The following is a 25,383-nucleotide window of genomic DNA, read 5'->3' on the forward strand; positions in this document are numbered from 1 at the left end:
TTGGGCATAATACTCAACGGTGTCTAACCAAGTGCCCCATCGCGTAACTACAGGAGCGGGTGGAAGAGGAATCCTAGGACATTTTTGATTAAAAACGTCTATTCTTTTAGGTGACTTGATAAAAACTCTTTCCATTTGAAACTAGTTTATCGACCTTGGGATAAAGAACTTATCTTTTCACATATTCTATGCAACGCATGAACCACACAGGTAACATGCACCATTTTGGAGCAGCTAACGGCAAGGCCTACTGCAGCTTTTTTCATGTAAGCTGCAGCATCTGTAACAAGAAGAACACTGTAAATTTTATGCCTTCTGGCCACGATAGTTGCATTACTTCGTTGAAAAGCCTTGCAGCAGATATCTCTTTACACACTACCAAATAATTTTTCGTCACCATTACTTAGCACTCCTACAATTACGTTTCCCACTTTTTTACCACTAGAGTCTGTAGTTTCGTCCAAATATTTTGATGCGCATATTACGAGCGAATATGGTGTAAAGTTTGCTCGTAACACCTGTCCAGATAAGTTTTTCGCAATGTTGATTCGCCAGGAGGTTCGAAGTTTGTATATTTCACGAGAAACTTTCGTAATTCAGGGTTCTTTAATTTGAACAGTGGAAATCTGCGGATACAAAAGCTCTGCACAAATCAATTGAAACCGCGGACAATTTTGACGGTTCACCAGAACTAGACGCAATTGGTTGACCGATAAATGCCTGTCTCTTGCTCAAACGAAAAGCAGCAGCAATATGCTTCTTGCTTCCCAAATGCTGAGTAATTTGTGAACGTTGGTCATCCGCGACAGATTTACCACATGGTTGGCAAAATAGCACTTTGCCATCAGTAGAAAATACGTCTTTATATTCGTCACAGAACTTCTGCAAACGAGATGAAACACTTGTCTTTATTTTAGGCATTTTACAGTAAGGAAACACACACACTGTGCTGAAGCACCACTCAGAACACAATGAACGAAAAGACACGTAGTGGATTCAAAGTCCTGCAATGTTGTAACTGGCTTGTGGCTGGGTAGAATTCCCTCAACATGACCTTACGTGTAGATTAAAGTAAGGCGCCAGAAGTCTGCCAGTCAACGTGCTCCAAGACAAACCAAATCTGACACACTCGATATGAAAGAGGTGTGGGAAAATACGCATTTTTTCTTTCGAAGATTTCGATGTAGCAGGCCTCAATGAGTGATTTTATGTTTTTAAAACGAAAATTCTTAAAATATGTATTTACATACGGAAAACTGGAAAATGTGTGTTTTTATGTAAAATAAAATTTGCTGTGGTGGCATAAAAGGATATGATCAGCATTTTGGCAAAAGAAAGGGTCTCTATCTCACTGCAGAAAAAACATTTATTTAAATAAAGTTCCGTTTCCTAGATACAATAGACTATTTTATTAATGAAATTCAATATATTACTTTAATAACGATTAATTAACTGTACAAAAGAGTACTATTACTTGATACTTGATAATCGTCGTCACATAATTTTCAATCTCTGTTTGATCTTGTGGTTATATTTTTAAAATAACTGCTTTTCAAAATTATTACACTAAACCTTTATACAACTTAATGTCCTTAAAAGCAAGCTGCGTGGGCAGTGAAATATTTGGTAAAAATATATACTATATTCGTTGGAAATCTTCCGAAAAAGTGCAACTTCCACCTTTCTTTTCATATAACAAGAGAACATGTACATGGAAAATATATATACACTTTTAGTAGCATCAATTTATTGCCCTCTTTTACACGATTTACATACCAAAATTTGATCTGCATCATCTTTTGGACCAGGGTTAGCAAGTTTATCCTTGTTTCTTTCTAACTCAATAATTGCAGCTGCAAGGACTTCTTCTACGTGGCAAAAGGCAAGATCCACTCCGACATGGATCATCTGAGAAAACACCTACGAAAGTAAATGAAAAGGTCTTCAATGTTGGATAATTACATTCACACACTTAAATGTATGTCAAACTTACATTAGTTGCATACGTTATTATAAAGCTTCGTCCAGACTTATACCAAATGTCCGTACAGAACAAAGTAATATGTGCAGCACGATATTACGTTATGGGGATACATAAAAGTGTAGACAGTAAACCGCATTGTAACGTGTAACCTATTATGTTTTTCATTTACGGAGTTTTTTCGTAGTTCAGTAGACGATGTGGAATTGGTTGCTCTTGTTACATTTTTTTTTTCATCACACTTTTAAAAAAACACGAAGATAATGGAGAAAGAAAACGTTTGCGAATCAAGATATTTACAGTACATCTAGTTTACTGACTGACTTAAAGTTTCAGTCTGAAAGTGGAGAACATAAAAAGTGCCGACTGTAATAAACAGGACTTCGGTTAATAACAATCAATGAACGCAAGCGCTTAGTCTTGCGACCACCCCGTTGCTGGACGCCGAAACAATTGTGTGCGCGGAAAAGTCCAACCTAGTACATGAAATAACATGTACCATTTCTTTGACGTGAAGGGTGTGAAGTGATCAACTCCACTTAGAACACAGCTGCACAGAACATCGTAAGATTTGTTACAGTGTTGTATGGCGCGCCATTAAATTGGCCACACATGCATCAGTAACATGTGCTGTGCGATGTTTTGTTAAAAGTCTGAACACACCTATGTCACATTGAGATGATTTTCACACACTTGATTAGTGGTTTATTTAACAAATTTTGCCGTAATTTTTACAGACATTCTCCAAATACAAATATTACTAATCTCTCAATCATGAACGTAATTTGGAACCGTCGAAATCATTTTTTTTTTTTTTAATTTTTATTATTTTAACTGAATCTATTCAGTATATCTAATTAGTCACATTGTCCTTAGAACGGCTACACTTTATTTGTTTGTTTATTTATTTAAATGTCTAGCTTTTTGAAATCGTTAATAAAAATCCCAAACAAAACTACACGACTGTTTCCTAATGTTTGATATTCCTCTTACAATTTTATTGACAATACACTACATACTTCGGAGACATGTCTAAATAAATAATTAATGAACTCAAAGCTACATATTTTGAAAAATAATATTTATCAGTCATAAGATGAAAATAAGTAGATACTTGAAATTTTCCTATTAGTTCTCATCACATTTACTGAAAAATTCCTCTTCAACACCAAGTACGATGCACGACTGAACTATCCTTCCTACAGCAAACTTCTTTATAAAATGAAAATGAAATGAAATCTTTGAGTTTTACGTCCCACGGTTATGCCGGTTAGGCTAAAGGAGACGGTGATGATGAGTAATGAATGAAATGGTGGAATGAAGAAAGTGGGAGGAAACGGGAGAACCCCGAGAAAACCCACGCACACGGTGTTTGTCCACCACAAAGTTCATTTGGCGGGGGCTGGGATCGAACCCGGGGCCCCAAGCACCAGAGGTGAACCCTCTACCACTGAGCCACCGCGGCCCCTTCTTTATAAAATATATACATTGTTTCGATAAGAAGTGACTAACATTATTTTTTATAATATATTTGTTATTTATAATCTGAAATATATATATATATATATATATATATATATATATATATATATATATATATATATATATTGTCTGATATTTTCAACTACAGCGTGCTTAAATTTGATTTCAGATTAAATTTGAGAAAACCATTATTGCAATTAATTGAATTAGAATTTTATTATCTTAATATAGTTATCACATTAAGTATTAACGGGAAATTGTGATATCAATATTAAGCGCAATATTTCCTGTATTTCAACTTCCTTTGAAAAAATTACATAACTTATTTTTATAGAAATTTTTGTTGCCTTCAAAATCCAGTATATAATGAAAACCATATACGGTAAATTAATCGATCCGTCGATCAGAGGCTATATACAGTAAAATTAAGATTTACTTTAATGAAACTCACGCTAGATTATAATGCAATTTATCGTGGTGAACTTTGAATATTGCAATCAATTTTTTTTTTTTTTATCTAACTTTGGAGGAACGTCTGAGACAGAAACTAAACTAAGAATATTAATTAAATTTTTAATTTAAGTAGGATCAACGAAAGATTTTTTCTGTTCAGTTTGCATCCTGGATAAAAACACCTGACAACGATACAAATAGCATATTTGACATGCTAAACTAACAAGACACATACTTACCTGAGCAAATCTCAACAGATCTTTCACTACAGATACTTTATTAAATTGGCGTAACCGAAGAGCATGCATCCACAAATCAATGCATCTATCAAAACGGGCGTTATCGGCAAATACTGCACCACGAAATATTACGGGATGAGGTACTTCTGGATTATGTTTTCCTAATATTCTCTCTCTAATGGAAAGCGATTCCATGTGAATAGCATTATGATTATATTGAATAGCTTCTAGTTCTTCCAATGTCTGACACTCCACCCAATTCTCATATGCAGCAACTGGCTTAACTTTCGGTTTATATATAATATTAGACGGATCACTATACCTCATTTCCATTGTCCTATGCAAATATTCATATGCTAACTCCAAACAATAATTGTCCTTATCATTTGCATACGACGCACCCAATAATTCTAAAGCTTCTATTTTCTCCTCCCGTGTCACTTCAGGCCGTGTAATTAAGTACTCGACTACTTCCGCACGGGTACGCTCAGCAGCTGCTATTAAAGGAGTCATACCGTTCTCGTTCTTTGTTATTTTGGCACCATGTTCTAATAGTTCTTTTACAATCGCCACGTGACCACATTCCGCTGAAAAATGTAAAGCAGTAGCACCACAGTGAGCCTTTTCGTTTGGATTTGCTCCTTTCTCCAGCAAGAAACTAACGACATCCAAATGGCCCTTGTATGCAGCGATCATTAAACACGTATTATTATATTTATTTGCTATGTGGATGTTTGCACAATGATCAGTAAGGTATTTAACGATGTCTAATCTACCATCAAAACAAGCAGCTCTCAATGGTGTTGAATTTGTTCTTGTAGGATGATTTACATTGGCTCCAGTCTTAACTAAAGTTTTCACTACGTTCAGATGTCCAGCACCTACAAAAAGACGATAAAAAGTAACAATCAGTGAGATGAAATTTTAATTTTAAGTGTTTCTTTTTTCTTTCTTTCCTTTCCTTTCTTTAGTTATTTTAAAACTTTTGAATACATATAGAAATTAACTTAACATACCTTATAAAAGTATACACCATTACAAGACCCTGAACATTCGCTTTCCTGTTATAAGTTCTTTACTCCCACTCACAAGCAAGGTTGTGATTCGCAAACTTCCACCTGCGTTCAACTCCAGGTGGAAGTTAATGTGGTTCGGATGTTTTCAACTGGATTCCTTTCATGTTTTCAACTGAAACGAATCTGCATTCCAGCTGAATCCAGAAACTAATAAAGTGATTGGATCACGAGAAGGAAAAGACAACATAATTAAAGATTCAGATAAGGAATCCATCATCGTATCTCTGACTATGTGAGCCAATGGTACTGTTCTTCCGTCGTTTATAGTGTTCCGTATGTTCGCACTCCAAGTGAAGTTGTGCAGAATGTGCCTGATGGCTGGGAAATAAGAAAATTTTTGTCGAGATGGACGACTGAGGGATCCTTTTACGAAAATGTAACCAATGTATTCCACCCATCGCTTCTTAGTCATAAAGTGAATTTTTTAGTTATTCTTTTTCTCGACGGCCACGCATCTCATTTGACACTCCACGAAAGTGATTTTTGTGAAGAAAAGAATATAATACTTGTTGCGTTACATCCTAACTCATATTCTACAGCCATGCGATGTCAATATTTTCAAACCTCTGAAGGATTCCTGGAAGAAAACTGTTTATATATGGAGACTAGAGAACTCACAAGAAGCTGTTACCAAGGTTCACTTCGCGCTTCTGTTCAAGTGTGTTGTCAGTGGCGTAACACAAATGTGTGTGTATGAGGGAGATGGCTTCTAGCAATGTGAAATATTTCCACGGAACCCTGATTCCGTAGACTTCTCAAAATGTAGGCCTCAAGTCGCTAATCCCCAACAAGAAAAAGCAAAGGAACAACTATTCAAAAGTTACAGAGTTCTGCCAGATGTAAAAATGCATCTTGAATACTTTGAGTCTTATACTGAGCCAGAAGTATTATTGTTCTTCGAAGCACAGTATGAATGTGGTACCGAATAAAATGGAGATGTGAGGTTTGGTGCCTTATATGAGGTATGGAGGTGTGGTATATGAGGTGTCTTATATGAGTAAGGTGAAATCACATCTAGTATATGTCTAATGTAAACTCAGAGTGAATCTTTAGCTAGCGATCACATGGATGGAAAGCAGCCACATAGTGACCACTCACCTACAAGCGAGATGATAGTCTTCCTTAGATATTAGTTAACAGCCCAGAGGAAAACGAGCAAACATAAGTGGCACAAATTAGAAACACCATCGTGCTATCAACTTTGTCCCTTCAGACTACGTCAGGTGGTGAAAACAGCAATTTTTCTGTGGAATCACCCTTTAAGGAGGAGTTGCTCTGGCCTGAAAGATCACTTGCAGTACGAAAGTGGAAGAAAACTGAAAAAGTACCGCCAGACATTTGGAAGAGGTATTATTAATAAAAAACAAATGAATAAAAATAAAAAACGGGAACAAAAATTTCGAAAGCAAGCAATGTAGAAGAAAGGAAACTGACCCGGGAACGGAAGAGGACAAAAGCACGAAGCCACAAAAATCTCAAAAGAGAAAGAAAGCAGTCAGTAAATCTGAAAGTGAGAATAGTATGTCGTCTAAAGAACGACATTTAGTTCCAAAATTCTTATGACGAGAGTTTGGGAATGGACGGTAGCATTCCAACCACATCACATAAATTATCAGCGTGTACGATTGAAAAAGAGAAATACTACGCTGTTTATTATGATGAAGTTTAATATCGATTACATTACTGCTATTGATAAGGACAGGGCCCATATCAAATTTCTTAGATATTACGGGAAACACATTTGTGGCGCCAAATGTTACGGATATTGGCAAGGTGGATACACAACTCATATTTTACGGACCGATTTTTCTAATTAACAATGGTCCCTTCATTGGGGATAATGTCGGCAAGGTCAAAACTTCATACCGTCAGATCAAACAACCATAAAAGTTTTTCAGCATCATTAGATCATTTTAAGTGTATTATGCGGTCGTGTTACATTAGGACCGAAGACATTCTAAATAAGATATTTCACTGATAGTAGTTGAATATATTTATTTTTAAATTATATAATTAGAAGTACTTAATTTTCACTGTGTTTTGTCATATGTCAACTGGAAACACGACTATGCTTTGAATGTTTTATTATTTTAGTATTAACATCCGTTGTATGTAAAATTAATACTGTAGTAGCTATATTAGCGACAGAAATAAAGATATGTTTATGCTAGTAAAAACTGTTATAAATTAGTTCATGGTAAGTTGGTAGAAAATTATATGGTTCATTCAAAGTTCATTCGAAAATTATGCGGTTCATTTTCTAAAAAAAATATTAACTGTCAGACTTACTTTTCTGGTGGGTGTATGGATGAAGGAAAGATGCATTCGTATCTACACGAGATGTGAATAATATAAGACAGGTTTATTTGAAGGATGAAAGAACAGGCAAATTGGCAAATACAATTTTTATACTGTCAATTATTGGGAAAGTTACCCTACATCTAATTTGGTTAAGAATAACCTCTTGGTTTCCGTTAGAAAAGGTAGTCTCAGTCTACTCTGTACGACCCTTGTATCAATTTGAGTGGTGTCAAACTCACATTGGTGTGGGGCTCATAAATCTAACGAAGTGAGTTTAACGAGCCACAGATCAAATAACATATTTTGGGTATATAAATTTGGCACGAAAATAATACATTATTAAGTGAGAACTCATATGCAATATACCACTATGCGACAATAACATTTTAAAAAAGCTGGCACAGGGATACAGCGTAAAACAAATAAATAAATACATACAAGTATTACTATGATTCATTCTTACAGAAAGTAGATACAAACAAAAATAAATTTAGCTGCAATTGTTGTACCAAATATTATGTCACTATTTTGACCCTACACAAACTCAGGTTTGAATATTGTTCCGAACCGGAAATACTAGTACACTTGAACAACTTCCGGGTCCGGTTGTTATAATTTAGTCTTTAAGATGGCAGCGCAAGGCAGGGACAAGACGGGTGCGTAAGCCCTGAACCAGAAGAGGACAAATCTATTTCTGTGGCAATACAAAAGTTCTATGTCACATCGTTCCAGTATTTGATTATCATGTCGGGACAGATATATCCGTAATCCATATGACAAATTAAGTTAGAACTAACAGATAAGGCCCACACTTAATAACATTTTAAAGAACATCGTATTTGAACTACCCTCGCGGACAGTTATATTTTAATTTCTGATCAATACTGTGATGGAAGATAGAAAAATAAAATTACCTGCTGCGCACCACAGAGCACTGGCGCCTTCTATCACATAGCCATCGAATTTTACCGTTCCTTCCTGTTCTATATCAGGACTAAATTTTGACAGAAGCATTTTCACTACTTTGTCATGTCCATGTCGAGCTGCTATTATTAATGGCGTGCATTTCTGGCCGTCTTCTTCAACCACCTGCTGAAAATAACAAAATGCGATCACAAAAATAGTAGAACAAAATTATACGCAATGCAGGCAAAGTTCTATGGTATTTCTTACATCTTACACTGGCTAGAAACTGATTATTTTTTTCAGGTAAATATCTCCTGTACATCTACGACATAACTACAGATGGTTGGTACCGGATTTAAAGTTGATATAAATATGTTCAAAAATAACATTTGTAAGAATTATATGATTAATTTTACCCTAGAAAAATATTAATTACTGTACCCAAAATAAACCATTTTTTTTTTAAATTTATTTTGACAATGTACGATGAATCAAGCTGTAAACAACTTGCTTTCATTATGAAGTAAAATAGAAACGTAGACATCACGCCACAAATGTAGGAAGTCATCAGTATAGGAAAACGCAACATAGTTTTCATACAGATTCAAGTAATAGGTATTAATAATTAAGAACTCCGGAGAGGGAGGTTAAGTTTTAAGTGCTACAAGTAAGCTCTAGGAGTCGAAATTTGTTGTATAATATAGACAGTGGAGATCAAACCGATGGTAGAATAACGATAACAGTTAAGCCTTGTGCAATTACAACTAGAAAATCAATCTGGTCTGAGTAGTTTAAATCGCATATTACTGTGGAGTGATGTCTAAACATATCTCATGTATCCTGAAAATAACTATTTTATTTTTAAACCCCCATTAACATTCTAATAGCTTGGCAATAAGTTACTGCATTTGGTTGTGTTCTGGATTTCAGGCAAGCTATGATAATCTCCTACTGTCTAGATGTAATTGTGACTTTAACTAACTAAGTCAATTTAACAGAAAATGAAATTTTTTAGTTTTACGTCCCACGGTTAGGCCGGCCAGGCTAAAGGAGACGGTGATGATGAGTAATGAGTGAAACGGTGGAATGAAAAAAGTGGGAGGAAACGGGAGAACCCCGAGGCAACCCACGCATACGGTGTTCGTCCACCACGAAGTTTACTTGGCGGAAGCAGAGTTTGAACCCGGGACCCGGGACCTCTGAGCCACCGCGGCCCCTCAATTCAACAGAAATTTATAGCAGACGATAATTTGTTGTTAATGCTTACAATTTTGATCTAATATCAAATAAGTAACGCATACAGAACAAATTTCAGGTAAAAATAAAGAAACTAAGTTCTAAGAATATAATACTTTGACTTTGTCCCAGCTGCGGATGAGTAATTATAATATTAGGTCTTGTAGCATAAATCCTAAATTTCAAGTTGTACTTTTTTTTTCTTTAAAAAAATGTAGCAAAGAAGAAAGGTTTCCTTTCAAAGAAAGTGAGTTCGCTTTTCACTAACATCACAATCTAAAAATATTTCTTCTAATGCCCATGACTCAAATCTGTCTGAGGAAAAGTATATTGTACTGCGCGAAAGATTCTCTTTGCGTGTGTTTGTGTGTGATATGGTGCTGAGCAGTTACTATTCTTGTGTTCCATAAGAAACATTGCATTAAAAAAGGAAGTTCCTCTGTTTCCATATCTAGAGCAGGCTGACTGTTGAAAACTAACGCAGTTCGTTGTTAATTTATAAATGAAACCAAACGCAGTTCCCTATGAATAACTAAGGCATTTACAATTAACTGATTAACAACGTTAAGTGGGAACATGAAGCTGTATGAAGCTATAGTTAGAACCAATTGTCACTGAAATTTAAGTAAAGTTCTGCCAGGTTTCCACGTTTTGACACTATATTCCTTCTTCCGTTTCTAGACGGAAAATAAAGAGAAAAGTAATGTGGTAATTAGTCATTTCTTTTGAATCTGTTAATTGTGGTAGCTTCAGTTAAAACAGGTACATTACTGAGAGGTTAAACATGGGAATCTCAAAGAGCACTATATAGGCCTGTTTGCTTCACAAGTTTAAACTGGGAGCAAACAGTAGTGAAATGGAAAGAAATATATGGACAGTACCGAGGTAACATATTTAAGCAAGGCGATGAATTCCATCACGACACACTACATACGGGCCATCCTCCACAAGTCATAGAGAACGAGGGAGATAATGACCATACATCTGCAGTCCATAAACTATTACCCAACACCTCCACCAGTTTGGGAAACAGTACAAAGTGAGATGATAGATTGCAGCTCAGAAACTATACTAGCAAACGTAAATGCCTTTTCTGTTGTTGTTGTGCCGTCTGGGGGAATGATTCCTTTTTTGGAAAGAATGCTGACGTGTCACAAGTGGGCACTCTACGACACTCCATGGCGTCATTATTGATTGGTACCTCATGAACTCACTTTCAATCAACCAAAACCACCACTACTTTAACAGAGGTTATGCTATGCATTTGGTGGACTACTCGAAGTATCGTACATAATGAATTGCTGCCACCTTGCCAGATGATAAACGAAAATCCCACTCGCAGCAACTGAAGCAGTTACATGAAAAATTAAAAGCTATGGACTCGATGTTCGTGAATCGTAGAGGTGTTATCTTCTTTAAGAGAGCGCAAATTTACATATTGCTAAAGCAACCCGTGAAATAATTATCCCACTTGTTGCGAAACGCAAGTGCACCTCCATAATCTTCGGGCATTGCACTGTCGGCCTACCATTCTTTAGACAACGATCTGCGTAAATAACGGTTCCAAACCCTCGACGAAGTAACCCACGCACTCTAGAACTTCTTTGGTTCAAGTTCTACTACCGTGAGATACATAGTCTGGCAAGCATTGAATACAGGGTAATCACCTTTCTCTTTGTAGGATCAAAATCAAATACAGAACCTAAAAATAAATCTCTGAAGTTGTTAATTATTTAAAAATGGGAGGATATAACTGAATTAACTGAGGAACTCTAAACACTCGATACCGAATTCAATCTGTAATTTATTACAGTCGAAACAGGGTTAATAGGAACTCAATAAATACAATTCGAAAATCTCACACACACAAAAAAAAAAAAAAAAAAAAAAAATCGCACGTGGAGTTGTACGTAACAAAATGAAAACAGTATCAGGTCATGAAACACACTTCAGTCAAGACGTCCGAAACTTCTCTGTACTTTCACTCAACCGATGTTGCTAGCTGGAAGTTTATTTTTTCTGACAATCTGCCAGCAACTCCTAAACTGATGGTTACTGACCTTCCAAGGCTGAGCTATTAAAAAGTGACTCCCAGACAGATTTCCTTTACGACAAACTCAAGTCCAGTGACCTAGTGCTCAGGTGCATTTATTTACAACGATATAAATATCACACGCAGAGCAGTTAGTACACCTGAATCAGCAAATATTTATCTTATTTCTTTTTTAACGGACTCACCAGATATTAATAAAAATGCTACATACTAATAAAAATTCTAATGCCTGAATAGGATAATAAACTGGGGAAAAAAAGTACAAGAGTCGATTGTATTGACGCACGAAAAGCAAAGAGTATTTAAGAAATAATCTAGAGAAAGAAAAATTTACATGTTTATACCCAAAACTTATATTTTTTAATTTAAAAAAAAATGTTAATGGGTAAATTCTGCCTCTACCTGATCTAAGCTATTTTTTCACACAATGACTTGTGGCCAAAGCATGACCAGCTAATATAAGATGGACTCACTATATGCAAAACACTATAAAACATTGACATAACAAGTTAGCCAACTAATCAGTATGCCTGCCTCTGATAAGCGTGGTTATAGGTGCGCGTCTCAGTGTCAGGCAGAAACGACGGCGATGGAAGCCAATGTGTTGATCAATCATCCACCTAATATAACACCTAGGTGGGCAATGCTCTCTGTCAGCAGTATATCAGTAGTAAGTAGTGGCATCGTCATTTACTGTCACCATAGTGATCACTTTTTCTTTCTTTCTTTCTTTCTTTCTTCAATATGTGCGTGTTCAGCTCGTTGTCCTGCATTATGACAGGGTTACACACTAGTTTCCACTAATGAAACTGATTTCTCTTTTCAACATTTATCTTCCTTTATCTATTAGAAATCGGACCAGTGCTCCTCCGTGTAATAACACCCACAATTCACCATGAAACACACTCATTTTCGCCTTGAACCTTCTTAGTTTTTTTTCTTTCTTTTCTAAAAATGACATTACACTATTTCAGAACCAATTAAGTTTTGAACTATAAAATAGTTATGGAGGCAGTATAACAGTAGGCAGAACAACACGTGAGACACAAAACGAGTTTGTGTGCTGTTTAAATCCAAAGAAGTCCACCGAAGAGTATCTACAGAATTAGACGTATACCAATAATAATTCATAGAAAATAGATCAGTTAATATTCGGCTGCAACTATGTAAAACTACACTTGATGAAGAATCTCTAACTTTCAGCAAGTCTAATAACTTCTATAGTTATGTTGGAAAAGAACTGTAATCCATTCGGTTTTCAGATGAACAGACAAATCACTTCTTCGAAATATAACAATGAATAAGAACTGACCAGAGCGATAGGAACATTGCCAGTAATGGTTACTTATCCATCTATTCGAAGAAACTATCAATTTGAACTAATCTACATTTGCGGGGAGGTGATTTTAGTTTAGCGTCCCGTTCAGCAGCGAGGCTATATGAGACGTAGACCTACTAAAGAACGTGGAATCCAAACCACATGAGCTTCCACCAGGAAAAATCTACATTTGCGTATATAAAGTAGTTCACATTAGCTCTATGTACTCAGAACACTGAATGTAGGTATGTTATAAAATAATTTTTTTTGTAGATACAAAATCTGAGAACTTATTATCGATCACAGTAGATTTTGAATTTTATTAACTGAGTTTCTCTAACACAAATGTTCCTTTGAAATTTTATAAGTTATCTGATACGCAACGATCCTTTCTAGTTTTTTCAGAAACTCTCACTCAGTCTATGGCTGGGTTGTTAGAATTTTCCCCAGCCCAAAATTCCGTTTTTTTTTTTTTTTTTTTGTAAAACCCACAATAAAACCCAAAAAAGCCCACCTCAAAAAATATACTTCAAAACATGGATTGAAATAATAACCTTAATGTAATCGTAATTACTGTCTTTAATTGTACTTATTAGTATGTACCTAGTATCAAAATTGGCTTAAAATGTGTGTTTATCACCAGAACAAAGTACCACTGGGAAAAAAAAAGTTTGGAAATCACGCATATCGAATTTTGTTTGCACTCGATCAAATACGCTGCTGTAACAGTGTTCAACTGTAATCTATTATATAAAAGTGAAAAGAATTTTGTTTGTGTTCACATTACTGGGAAACGGCTTAACTCTTTAGAATGGGATTTTCGGATGTAGTTACCATGTACCTCGAACTGGGTTTTTAATCATGTCTACGAGGTTGTGTGTGTGAAGGGGGGTCAGTATCTATGTGAAGAATTTAGTATGTCACAATCTTTTCAAGTTAGGAAAGTGAAACTTAACTCTTCATTAAAAATAAGTGTTTCTCAACGTTATCAAAATTTTCCATTTTAAGTAGGATAGGGGATCACTTTCTATAATTTGAAAACGATGTTGCCTGTTGTTTCTGATCATATCACGGGGAAACGGTTAAGCAGATTAAAGGTTAACGGTTGAGCATTTAGTACGTACCCAGAGCTGGGTTTTTATAACATTACTTTGAACCTAGGGGAAGGGCATAGAGGGGGTTTAAAAATCGTTAAAAAAAAAAAATCATGTCACGAGCCTGCCAAGTTAGGAAGATAAAAACTCGGTATATAAACTCCCCATTAAAAAGAAAAGGTCTTGTCACTTCCTGTTTTTGAAGGGAAGAAAGAGAGCGTTTTCTATAATTTCTTTTTTCACATTTAAAATGATGCCACCTGTTTGTGATCGCGTCTCAGGGAAATGGTTGAACAGTTTAAAGTGAGTTTTTCAACATAGTATCTACCTCAAGTTGGGATCTTATCATGTAACTTTCCTTAGTGAAGAGCATATTCTAGAGGAGAAAGGGGTTCAAAATTCATACCAAAAATAGAATATCTTATCTGACACAACACTTTCATTGATATGTGTATCGTAAGGGAGAGAAGAGGGTCAGATATTTTCCATGAACCCAATTCTCCCCGTGCAAAGAATAGGCATTTTAGCTAATATGGAATAAGAAGTAATGCGACTTCATTTCCGAAATTACTAAAGATGTACACTCATGTCCAAAATTATTGTCGCATGTTTATAAATATGTTATTGTAGGAATATAATTTGACAAGGAAAGGGCTCGGTATTTCTTACAATGTTAGTATGTGTATAATTGGCAAAGACATGATGTTTCAAATTTCATGTCAAAAGAGCAGTAAATAAGAACAATAAAACGAAAATAAAACTTTCTTATCCATTTAGGAACATTTTGTTTTACTTATTCTAATTTCCGTATTTATAATTCTTTTTCTATAACTCCTATGAATTATAGGAGTATCAATATTGAAAGTGCCCTGCAAAATCATTATCAAATTATATTCTTACAAGAAGAGTTATAGATATGCGACAATCATTTTGGACATGAGTGTACCTCTATCTTCTCAACACTAACGGCAATCAGATTGTGAAACTCTCTAATTCTTCTTGCTTATGTAGTGAAGCATATGAAGCACTTTGTAATTTTTGTAATTAAAAAAAAAAAAAAAAACCCTCAATCATAAAATTTATTGTAAGAAGGCAATTTGGCAACAGAAAATTAGAAAAAAAGTCTATTTCAAACATTTCAGTTCTTACAAGAAAAATACTTTTTTGTTTCTTTCAGAAAAACGACATCCATTCATTTTTATCCTTGGCTCCTGAACATATGGTACTATTCTAGTATTTGTCTGGCCTGCTTTAAGGGAAACTAAAAGAACCTTTAGTCAGGACGACTGGATCAAGGATTTGAATCCTGAGTGTAAGAGGGGATTTTATTTCCATTCTGTATTACCGTACATAAAATTATCTACCACTTTGTTACTCTAGAAAATCGTGTATTTTTCTTCTTTATAGAAATCGAGGTGGAAGTGAGTTAAGTTAGGAATTAGATTTCTGGGGTTTTGGCATATATGGCTATCACGTATGAGGTTGATGACGTCCCTAGCCGATCACGATATACGAGGAAAGGGTGGGAACAAAGGATTGAGATCTGCCTGAGACGTGTATGTGAAGTACCATCCCGGTATTTGTCTGATATGAATGAGGAAAACCCAGGAAAATCACACTCAGGGCGGCTGGCCTGAAAAAGCTTTTACACTTCCGAACGAGTGTTCACACCGGGAAATATAAGCGAGTGTCAGTGGTGCAAGATGTATCCCACAAAACGTGGAGGAGCCTCACGAATTTCGCGATATTTTTCTTTCTTTGTTGTTTTTACGTTTCGTTCAATTTCTCATGATTACGCACCGAGACTAAGGAGGATGTGATGATGAGATGCATGATAATGGTGGCGTGACAAAAGCGGAAGGAAACTGTAGAGCCCCGAGAAAATCCATGCATACGGTATTTATCCACTACAAAGTGCATTTGGCGGAAGCTGGGATCGAACTAGGAACCGGCGCCAGAGGTGAATCACTGCGGCCCCAGGAGGAATTTGATAGTTTCATTTGTACAATAGAACATGAATGCTCATATGGTATTTTAAGTAGGAATATGGCTTTAAATATACGTAAAAAATTTAATAAAACCCAATATTGCCCAATAAAGCCAACTGGGTTGGGCAAAAAAAAAAAAAAAAAAAAACACCTGGGTTCTTAAGAATCCTGGTCTATGGTCTCTTCAACCGATATTCACATCCTAGAATTATTACAGTACAATATACAGACTTTTGCTTTGTTAACTTTTCGGACTTTAGTTGTGATTTTTTTTTTAATGCGTTTCAGACAATTAATACACTTGTTTATTTTTTTCTTGACTTCGTACTTATTTTTCATGACTACATCTAAGTACGACGGATGTTTTAAAATTTCGTGGACTGACAACACTGTGCTGGTTCTGTGTAAGCCAGACTATGTTTGTCGCTGGTGAAGATAGGGCCTAGCTCATGGCATGCTTTGTTAATATGAGTAAAGCCAAATGCGCTTTTGTCATTTGTTTGTTTGCAATAAAAGTTGAAGTTCAGTGTGTATTACAAAGGGAGATGAGAATGATACACCGTCAATTACCGAAGGATCATTATTGAATTTTGTGTGAAGTATGTAATTGGCCAGGAAACGTTTCAGATGATCAAACAAGCATACAGCGAAGAAAAATAGGTAGATCGGCCATATTCAAGTTGTGGAAACATTTTAAGGAAAGCAAATGCAATGTACAAGATAAGGTGAGAACTGGGCGTCCTTCAAGATCAGTGAACAATGAGAACACACTGAAATCAGAGATACTTCAAAGAAGGTAGACGTTTATCGATTCGCGAATTGGCAACTAAACTGAATATTGATAATTTGAAATTGTTACAGAACACATCAAAATGCCTCATGTTTGTGCAAGATGGGTGCTACGTTCACTGAATGAAGAACAGAAGCTTTATCGCGGTTCGATATTGCCAGGCATTTCTTCAACGAGTGGGAGAATATCCTTGAATAGAACAACCACCACTGAGGAGTTCTGGATCAGATAATAATATCATAATCTGGAATCAAAGCACCAGTCCAGCGTATGGAAGCACAGCGACTACCATCTACAAAATAATTCCAGTTTCTGGTTCCTTAAAGAAGTTAATGTTAATTTTGTTTTTTGATCTCCGTGTAATACTACTGCAACATTGGGTTCCAGATAATCAAACTGTAAATGAAGTTGATTACGCTAGAAAGTGAATTTGAAGGGAGGAATTCACAAGGAAATAATTGAACTGCTTCATAAAGAATAGTTTCTATAGCTGAACAACGTTAGGGCACACGTAGCACGGCACACTATGAAAGCTTTCGAGAAAACTGACCCGCAGGCTCTAGATTATTCTCAACACAGCACAGGCCTCGAACCCTGTGATTTCTGGGATTTCCAACACTTAAGAACTTACGTGAAAGAAGTTAGCATGGACCAGCAAGTGAAAGCTGCAACATCCACTACTTACATCAACTCCCAGAAATGGTCTGCAACATGCGCAGCTAGAGCATCGCTGGAAACGGTGTATAGTGTGTGTGAACGACGTTATTTTGAAAAGGAAACCCACACCAACCCTTCTACAGACTCAGACTTCTAATAGTGATCTTAGCCCACGAACCTTCGAAATAGTCTTCGTACTTAAATTTATTCACATCTACATTATTATAATTATTATTATAGATTACGGTTTTTTTTGTGTGTGTGGATATGGTCTCCACTTGTTACTACGTACTTCGTCTTACCTATACACTCCGAGATCAATTTCCTTACACACTGCAATCGGATATTCGCGTTAACTTGCATTACCCCTATATGTCTCCTACAAATTTCTAACGTCCGTGTATATAACAAGCTGGTTCAATGTTAATTCTGTTATTACTTCTGCTTTTCTCAATCGCACATTCTAGAGCTCTCATACACGAAAAAAAAAAAAAAAAAAAAAAAACTGTTAATGTAGCTTGGGCAGAAAGGGCTTTGAGTAACTGTACCATGCTTGATACATAGAAGTTGGCAAGAATGAGTCTATACGAGAGCGAGAGCGAGCGAGAGAGAGAGAGACTGACTGGATCGGATTTAGAGATTATTGAATTTGTGAATGGCAAAGTATTAGATTACTTCAGTCACAGGTTATCGTATCTATATATATATATATATATATATATATATATATATATATATATATATATATATATATATATCTTGGTCATCAAGTAAAGTAAATTATGGCTAAAAAAAGAGTCCAATGTATGTCTAGCAGGAATGGCCAACGTGTCGATTGGCAAGTCGTTAGAGGTAGTGAACAGGTATGTAGACCGTCAGCGATATCTGAAATGAAAAGCAGCCCACAACCCTGAAAAAGCTGGCCACCCTTGATCTATAGGAAGTTTGTTGTAAGAAATATAGAAATCAGAATATAATTCTATATATCGATCTTTCATAGTGTGGCTTAGTTTCTGTCTATAGTCAAAGTTATTCCGATTTATCTATGGTTCACTACCTCACTAATTCCAATTAACAGATTTGCTCGTCCTAAATATTATATTGATTTGCATGGAATTGTAATTCGTTCTCTACTTTTATTTCGCATAACAGGGATAAGGCGTCTCTCTTATTTTCTAATAAAACGTTGCTTTGCTTTGTCAGCATTTGTGTTTTAGTGTAAGATAATTATCGCTGTTTTATGGCTCTTTTAAAACAGAAGCACTGATTACTAATTAATCATAGAATCCTTTAAGAATCTCCTGTGCAAGGAAATTAAATGTGACTGGAATGAAAATGAGATAGATACGCAATGTCACAAGGATGGATTAGATTAGAAACGAAAAAATACGAAGCAGTATTAACATTACTGAGATTTCGAAGAAGAAAAAAAAGTACGGGAAAAAGATCACAGTGGTGGGTCACATCATAAGAAGAATTCAATTGTTTGTTAGCTCACTCCGGGAATATACGGGAGCTTATAGTTTCACTCCACGTATACCTATAAGAGTGTGGGCGTGTTCATATGGTACTTTATTTCTCGGTAACTATTGGCCGGATTTAAACCAAATTCGGTGGGCAAGTAGCCCATAGTCTAAGGAATAAAGATCGCTATATTTGGTGGCCAACCTCGGCCAGGGATATGCTGGACTGGGCTTGTACGTGGTACGTTATTTTTCAGTAACTACTGGCCGGATCTAAACGAAATTTTGTAGGAATATAGCCATCGTTTAAGAAAGAAGATCGCTATATTTGGTGGCCGAGTTCGGCCAGGAACAAGCTCGGCTCGGTAATAAAGGCTGTCTCTCATAGCTTTCCACGCCGGGTACTTCTAAGGTCGATTCACTGATTATGTTCTTCTTGTTGAAACTTAGCATCCCCTTTTAGCACCGAGGTAAGGGGACCAAGAGTTTAAGGTGAAATATGAAACACCATTGTATCAATTGATCGAATTTTTAATGCTCTCCTACTGAGAATCAAACCCGGGATCACGTCCACCAAACGCGCACACGCTAGCCATTAGACCAGCGGGGAGTGCTAAAAAAGAATTAAGGATTATATAGGTAAGAAAGCTGGGAAAATGGCTAGTTTGTGAGAGAGAAAAAGATGAGACCAAATCGTCAGAAATGTCAACCTTGCATAAGCAGAAATGTAAATGAAGACAGCAATCATTTATAAATAAATTATATATTCCATTAATTTCCCAGTAGGGTATTGATTGACTTTCCCTGTATTATACTAGCGAGGCTATATTTACTTAAAAAATTATTCCCAACTTCTTAGTGAAATAAATGACTAAATCAACACTATTTTGGTTTTAGAAAGATTGTTATCTGGAGACAGCCATGGGTATTAATATAAAAATATTTTTACCAATCATTTGGCACAATTAAACATAGCTAAGACGAATCAAATCGTATTGACTATACATGGATTTAAGAGGTCAGTTGAAGACTAATTCCAAGTACATTAGTAAAGATTAAATACATGTATGAAAAGATATATGACTTGAGTCACATTTGTAATGAAAATACGGAAGTCCTTTGTCGCTCAAACGAAATCCGTGAAGACCAATCTGAGTTTTATGGGATACACTTAGCACTCACTTATTATATTTCGATTTCAAGAAAGGAGGAAGTAGGCAATTTTGTTGAGTAACAAAGAGATGGGTAATTTTATACAATATAGAATAGAAATACAATCCCCTATTACACTCAGGATTCAAGGGCCAAACGTCCTGATCGAAGATTTCCTTAACTTTCCTCAAAACACGTCACGCAAGTACTAGATTAGTACTTCACGTCAGGAGCCAGAGATGAAAGAAACCGACTTTATTAACCGCTTTGGCACAAACGCTATGCCAAATATAATCAATCATCTAGAACCTATATGTTTGTTTTAAAGTGATATTTTAGCCTTATGCCAAGAGGGTATAACAAAAGACATTTTCCGCTCTTTCCGTTCGATGATATAGGTGATGTCCCTTGAAGTCTGCGCTTGAAACGAAGTCATGCGTATCAAGCTAGTGTAGAAATATTTGCTTTTGCTTCGCAAAAATGGAAGGAAAATAAAGTTTATCGGTATTGTTTCTAGGTACTTCAGGTCCACAATTTATGTGAACATTAAGAAATAGACCTCATAGAATTTTTCCCTTTCTCTTCCTTACATCCCGAAAATTTTGTATGATCTAGTTCTGAGCAAAATAAGGGAAGTGAGTGTTCGTTTTACCTCTCACTTATGTGGGTTTATTGCTTTTGTATTAATGAATGTTAATTCAGTGTAATGTGTAGTACATCAGACGGATAAGAATTTTCTTTACTGACTTTGATTATTCGATAGTATCTCATTTGTATTGTCAAACAGAGTTTAGAAATATTTTTTCCCTCCTAACTATTCTAGATATTACAACGAAACTTGGCACACACATTACGTGTAGACCATAGTATGTTTTAAGTTGGATTATATTCGAATACCTGTAACCGGGATCGCTCCACGGCATCAGATTTCTTTTTAAAAAAAAGGAAATTTCCCTACTTATCCCGAATTTTCCTATTTTCGTACTTTATGAACACATGTGCATGCTACCATTTAAAAGCTTGTTTCATTCTGAAGGAAATGGATTATTAACCATGATACTGGTGAATAGTACTGCAGTAGCTACTTACTGAAAGTCAACTCCTCAAAAAATGCAAAAATCTGAAAAAGTTAATTGGATTTTAAAAAAATACTTTTTTGGAAGAACTGAAATATTGGATTCTTTTCGGTATCTCATTTTCATTGCCAACGTGCTTTAAATATATTTTACAATCAAAAGACCATTGTAACATGCGACAATAATCGTACTATACGTCACATATTTCGCCAGACATGCGAAAAGAATTCAGGAGTTTCCCGATCTGCTTTTTAATGCAACTATTTTTTGTTTTTATGTATGTAATTACCCAGATGTGCTATGTGTATCTGCTGTTTCGAATATAACATTCTTTTTTTTTTTTTTTTTTTACCATTTATACTGTGAGATACGGGAACCTACAGACGAACTGGGATTCGAGCCACATAAACTTATCTACTGCACAGACAGGTTTGTCAGGAGTAAGCCCATTATTCAAAGTTGACACCAGCATCAACCATTAGTATTCTGACATTACTTATGAATACTTACCGTGCAAGTCTTATAAACTATGCTCTCCCAGTCTCTATGTAAGAATAGTCGGATGGAGCAGGGTTGGAAAAAACCATGCTTCTTATTGAAAAAAAACAAAACAGTTTTTTTTGTTTAAATAATTTGCTCTATGTATTTATATCACATATAGACAGAAATAAGTTTGTTTCGCCTTGGTGTTATTATGCAACAACCGGGTTATGATGAAAGGGTCACATAAGCTTAAAGCGGAATCCAAACCGCTTCTCGGCTTACATCCGAGAGAAATTGTCCTCCATTTGAACTCGAAACCGGGACTAACTGGCTACAAATGCGATACGTCTGTCGACTCACTCACGAAGGACTCCTGATAAAAATACGTTGTACTGATCTTGGCCTTGCCGGCATAACTGTGGGACGTAAAACTCAAAAGATTTTATTTCATTTTTGTATCAGGAATTTATGTTATTTGAAGACAAATAATTACTGATGAGTAAACCAGTTCATGTTTGTTTATGGCACCCTTGAAAGGTAATTTTTTACTCGATGTGAAAAACATGAATATCTCTAAATAGGAAGAACTTACTGAATAATTAAAAGTATTGCAAAATAATCAACAAAGCAAATATATATATATTAATGAAATTGGTTTATCAAACCGTATCATATATTGCTTGACACAAATGATTCATACCTGAATTTCTCTAATGTTGACGTATTTTAAAAAATAAAAAATAAAATAAAATAAAACCGGGTAATGTAAGCCTGAATACTATAAGTATTTTGATAAGAGGCTAATTGGTGAAAAATTAACGAAGACTGAAATCTGTTGATGAACATTAAACAAAATTTATTGATATGGTAATAAGAAAACATCTTTAATAAGTGGTTATAGCAATAATTTTCATACTGAAGAAGTTTTGATAAAGTTGGCATGCTTTATAAAATCTTGAAAGATGCACTACATTTTATCTTGTTGAAATTTATCTGAAGCTCAGAACATTTTATTGATTGTTACAAATTAATAAAGTGTTTCGATTCCATTAGATCGAGGAAAACATTAAATGCACATATTATTGGTATTCAAAATATTTGTTATGACTATGTGAAAGAATTAAATCACGTAAATTCAAAGTTTACATTTACATTAACCAAATGCAAGTTACGTTTACGTAATAAATTAAGTAAAATTACTTACGTTTGTCTTTGCATTTACAGTTTAATGTCCTACGATCATGTTTCGAGACGAAGAGAGATGATGATCATCAGGGTTGGCAAAAACCATGGTTTTTATTGAAAAAGTTGAAGTTTTTTTTTAAGTTTTTCTATTGAAGTTTTTTTTTAAGTTTAAACCAGTTTTCTTTTTAGTTTAAACCTGGTTTTTTTGGTTTAAATAATTTGCTTTATGTATTTATATCACATATGAACAGAAATAAGCTTGTTCGCCTTGGTGTTAGTATGCAACAACCGGGTTATGCTGGAAGGGGTCACATAAGCTTAAAGCGGAATCCAAACCCTTTTCGGCTTACATGCACGAGAAATTGTCCTCCATTTGAACTCGAAACCGGGACTAATTTGCCACAAATGCGATACGTCTGCCGACTCACTCACGAAGGACTCCTGATAAAAATACGTTGACTGATCTTTACATATTTGTCAATATAATCGTCAAAGGTTATTAGGACAGAAGGACAAAGATAAACAATTGCACAAGTGGAACCATTATACAGAATTACATATGGACAATTTCATAGTACTACAGAGTACAGAAGAACTAATTTTGTCCAAGTCAGTTCACTACGACTTTTATTAGTCCAAGTTAAAGAAAAATAACGACTTACTTTGCATATCAGTAAGAAAAGTGAATAAAGATACGAATTATTTGAGTCCACTTTGGCTCTGACCCATTTATAAATAAATAGTTACCAAAGATCCTTGTTATTTCAATAATTGCCTCCAGTGGGTTTTGTATGACCCCCCTCCCCAAAAAAGTACGGCATTTCGATGTATTTTATCAATAGTAAACATTATTAAAACGAAACAATGCTTAGAATTTTCCTTTTGTTGCATAACAATAATAACAAACTATAAAAAAAATCACAAAAGAAACATCCATAAAGTTACATAAAGTTGCTTTTGTAATATAATCTCTCTGAGTAAAGAATGGGGAATTTAGGTCTGAATATACTACGAATAATATATAGGAGTGAAACGTGATAATCCACAAATGCGTGCTTATCAAGATTTTACGAATAGTTACACTTTTACGATTTTTTTCTTTTTTCTTTTTTTTTTATTTAAACCAGCCAACCCTGGTGATCAAAATGGTGGAATGAAGAAAGTGGAAGAACCTCGAGAAAATCCATATACACAGTTGCCCGACCTGCTGAGAGCTGGGATCGAACTAAGTGTGAGCGCACTACCATATTTATATTTTACCATAAATATAAGCCACTACCGCCTCATATTTAGTCTATGGACTTATTCAATGGTAATGAATCTGCATTCAATTAGATCTACTTCCGTATATGACATCGGTAAAGTTGCACAAGCTGAATAGGGCAAGTTAATGTATGTATATTTACGCACTCTTATGAAAGTGAAAAATAAAACTCCCATTTACTTTAATGCGTAGTTTTACTATATTTCATCCCCATACTTGCTGTGGACATCCTAAGTTCACTTAACCACAATTATTCACATTCTTCAACTCCTTTATTTCCAATATAAAATACTTACAAATGGAGTATTCTATGGTGCAAGTACAGAAAGATTAAATAGATGTAGTTTAGTGAAATGATGTGAAAAGCTATAGCAAGCATGACGACGAAACATTGTTAACTTAATAAAACAATGCTTCACGGTAAACAAGCCATCGTGCTATCATATTTTACGGAATCATACATTAATTTATATATGTACTTCTGTCATCTGGAAATACACTCCCAGTACGTTATCCCTTGCGAGTGGAGTTGCATTCCTGGGTTGTTGTTTCAGGGAGGCGTAATAGTTATGGGTATAAATAAGGGTTCAGACATAAAAACGACAGTGTAGAAGACACCAATCAACTTGAGCTAAGTAATAACTAAAAAGCATGAATTGCACCTAACAGAGTGAAAAAGGCGCGTCAGTGATTGTATGCGCGTGAACTCAGGCAATTGAAAAACACTGCGTTGTTATATCTCACGTATCACACATCTTTCGGAGATTTTATGGTCCTGGTCAAGTTTAGGCACACTAAATTTTGCGAAATTTACATGTAAAATTCGATACTCTAAATGGAAATATATGCTTACAAGGGACAAATTTCTGCAGGCGGCAGAATTAAATACTAAGTAATAAAGCTATATTCTATGGTAGAGTCACTACTGTAAAATCATTACAAGTGCCTTACGATGGTCAAAATACGTGAGGGATGGCATTTGGTATCTCCCCCAAATTCACCGACGGCTCCGGAGCCGGTACTGTGACTTATAGCAAGGTGGTGTGAACAACCTCGTTTATGCGTATACCCTCAGTCGCTGACGAGCCTGCTCCTTACGGATGCATCCGCTCGCACGTCCAAACTATTCATACTCATCACAAGTACAAATAACGAACCGTAATCACTACCAAGTGATTTGAGGAAT

The 25,383-nt window shown here is 35.5% G+C and overlaps 1 protein-coding gene across 2 annotated transcripts in view; it reads right to left on the reverse strand.

Moving 5' to 3' along the window:
- Fem-1 (protein fem-1 homolog B) overlaps positions 1-25,383 on the reverse strand; it is a 54,443-nt gene that overhangs the window by 25,361 nt on the left and 3,699 nt on the right. Inside the window, exons 2-4 of one of the 2 annotated variants that reach the window (XM_081748233.1) lie at positions 8,447-8,621; positions 4,156-5,036; positions 1,777-1,920 (exon numbers count right to left, since the gene is read on the reverse strand). In XM_081748233.1, coding sequence (XP_081604359.1) covers positions 1,777-1,920; positions 4,156-5,036; positions 8,447-8,621 — 1,200 coding nt within the window. Of the gene's footprint in view, positions 1-1,776; positions 1,921-4,155; positions 5,037-8,446; positions 8,625-25,383 lie in introns of both variants that reach the window. The other variant, XM_081748231.1, reaches the window with a different exon arrangement.

Source organism: Thermobia domestica, chromosome 2 (genome assembly GCF_964235325.1).
Source record: "Thermobia domestica chromosome 2, izTheDome1.hap1.1, whole genome shotgun sequence".
Lineage (NCBI taxonomy): Eukaryota > Metazoa > Arthropoda > Insecta > Zygentoma > Lepismatidae > Thermobia > Thermobia domestica.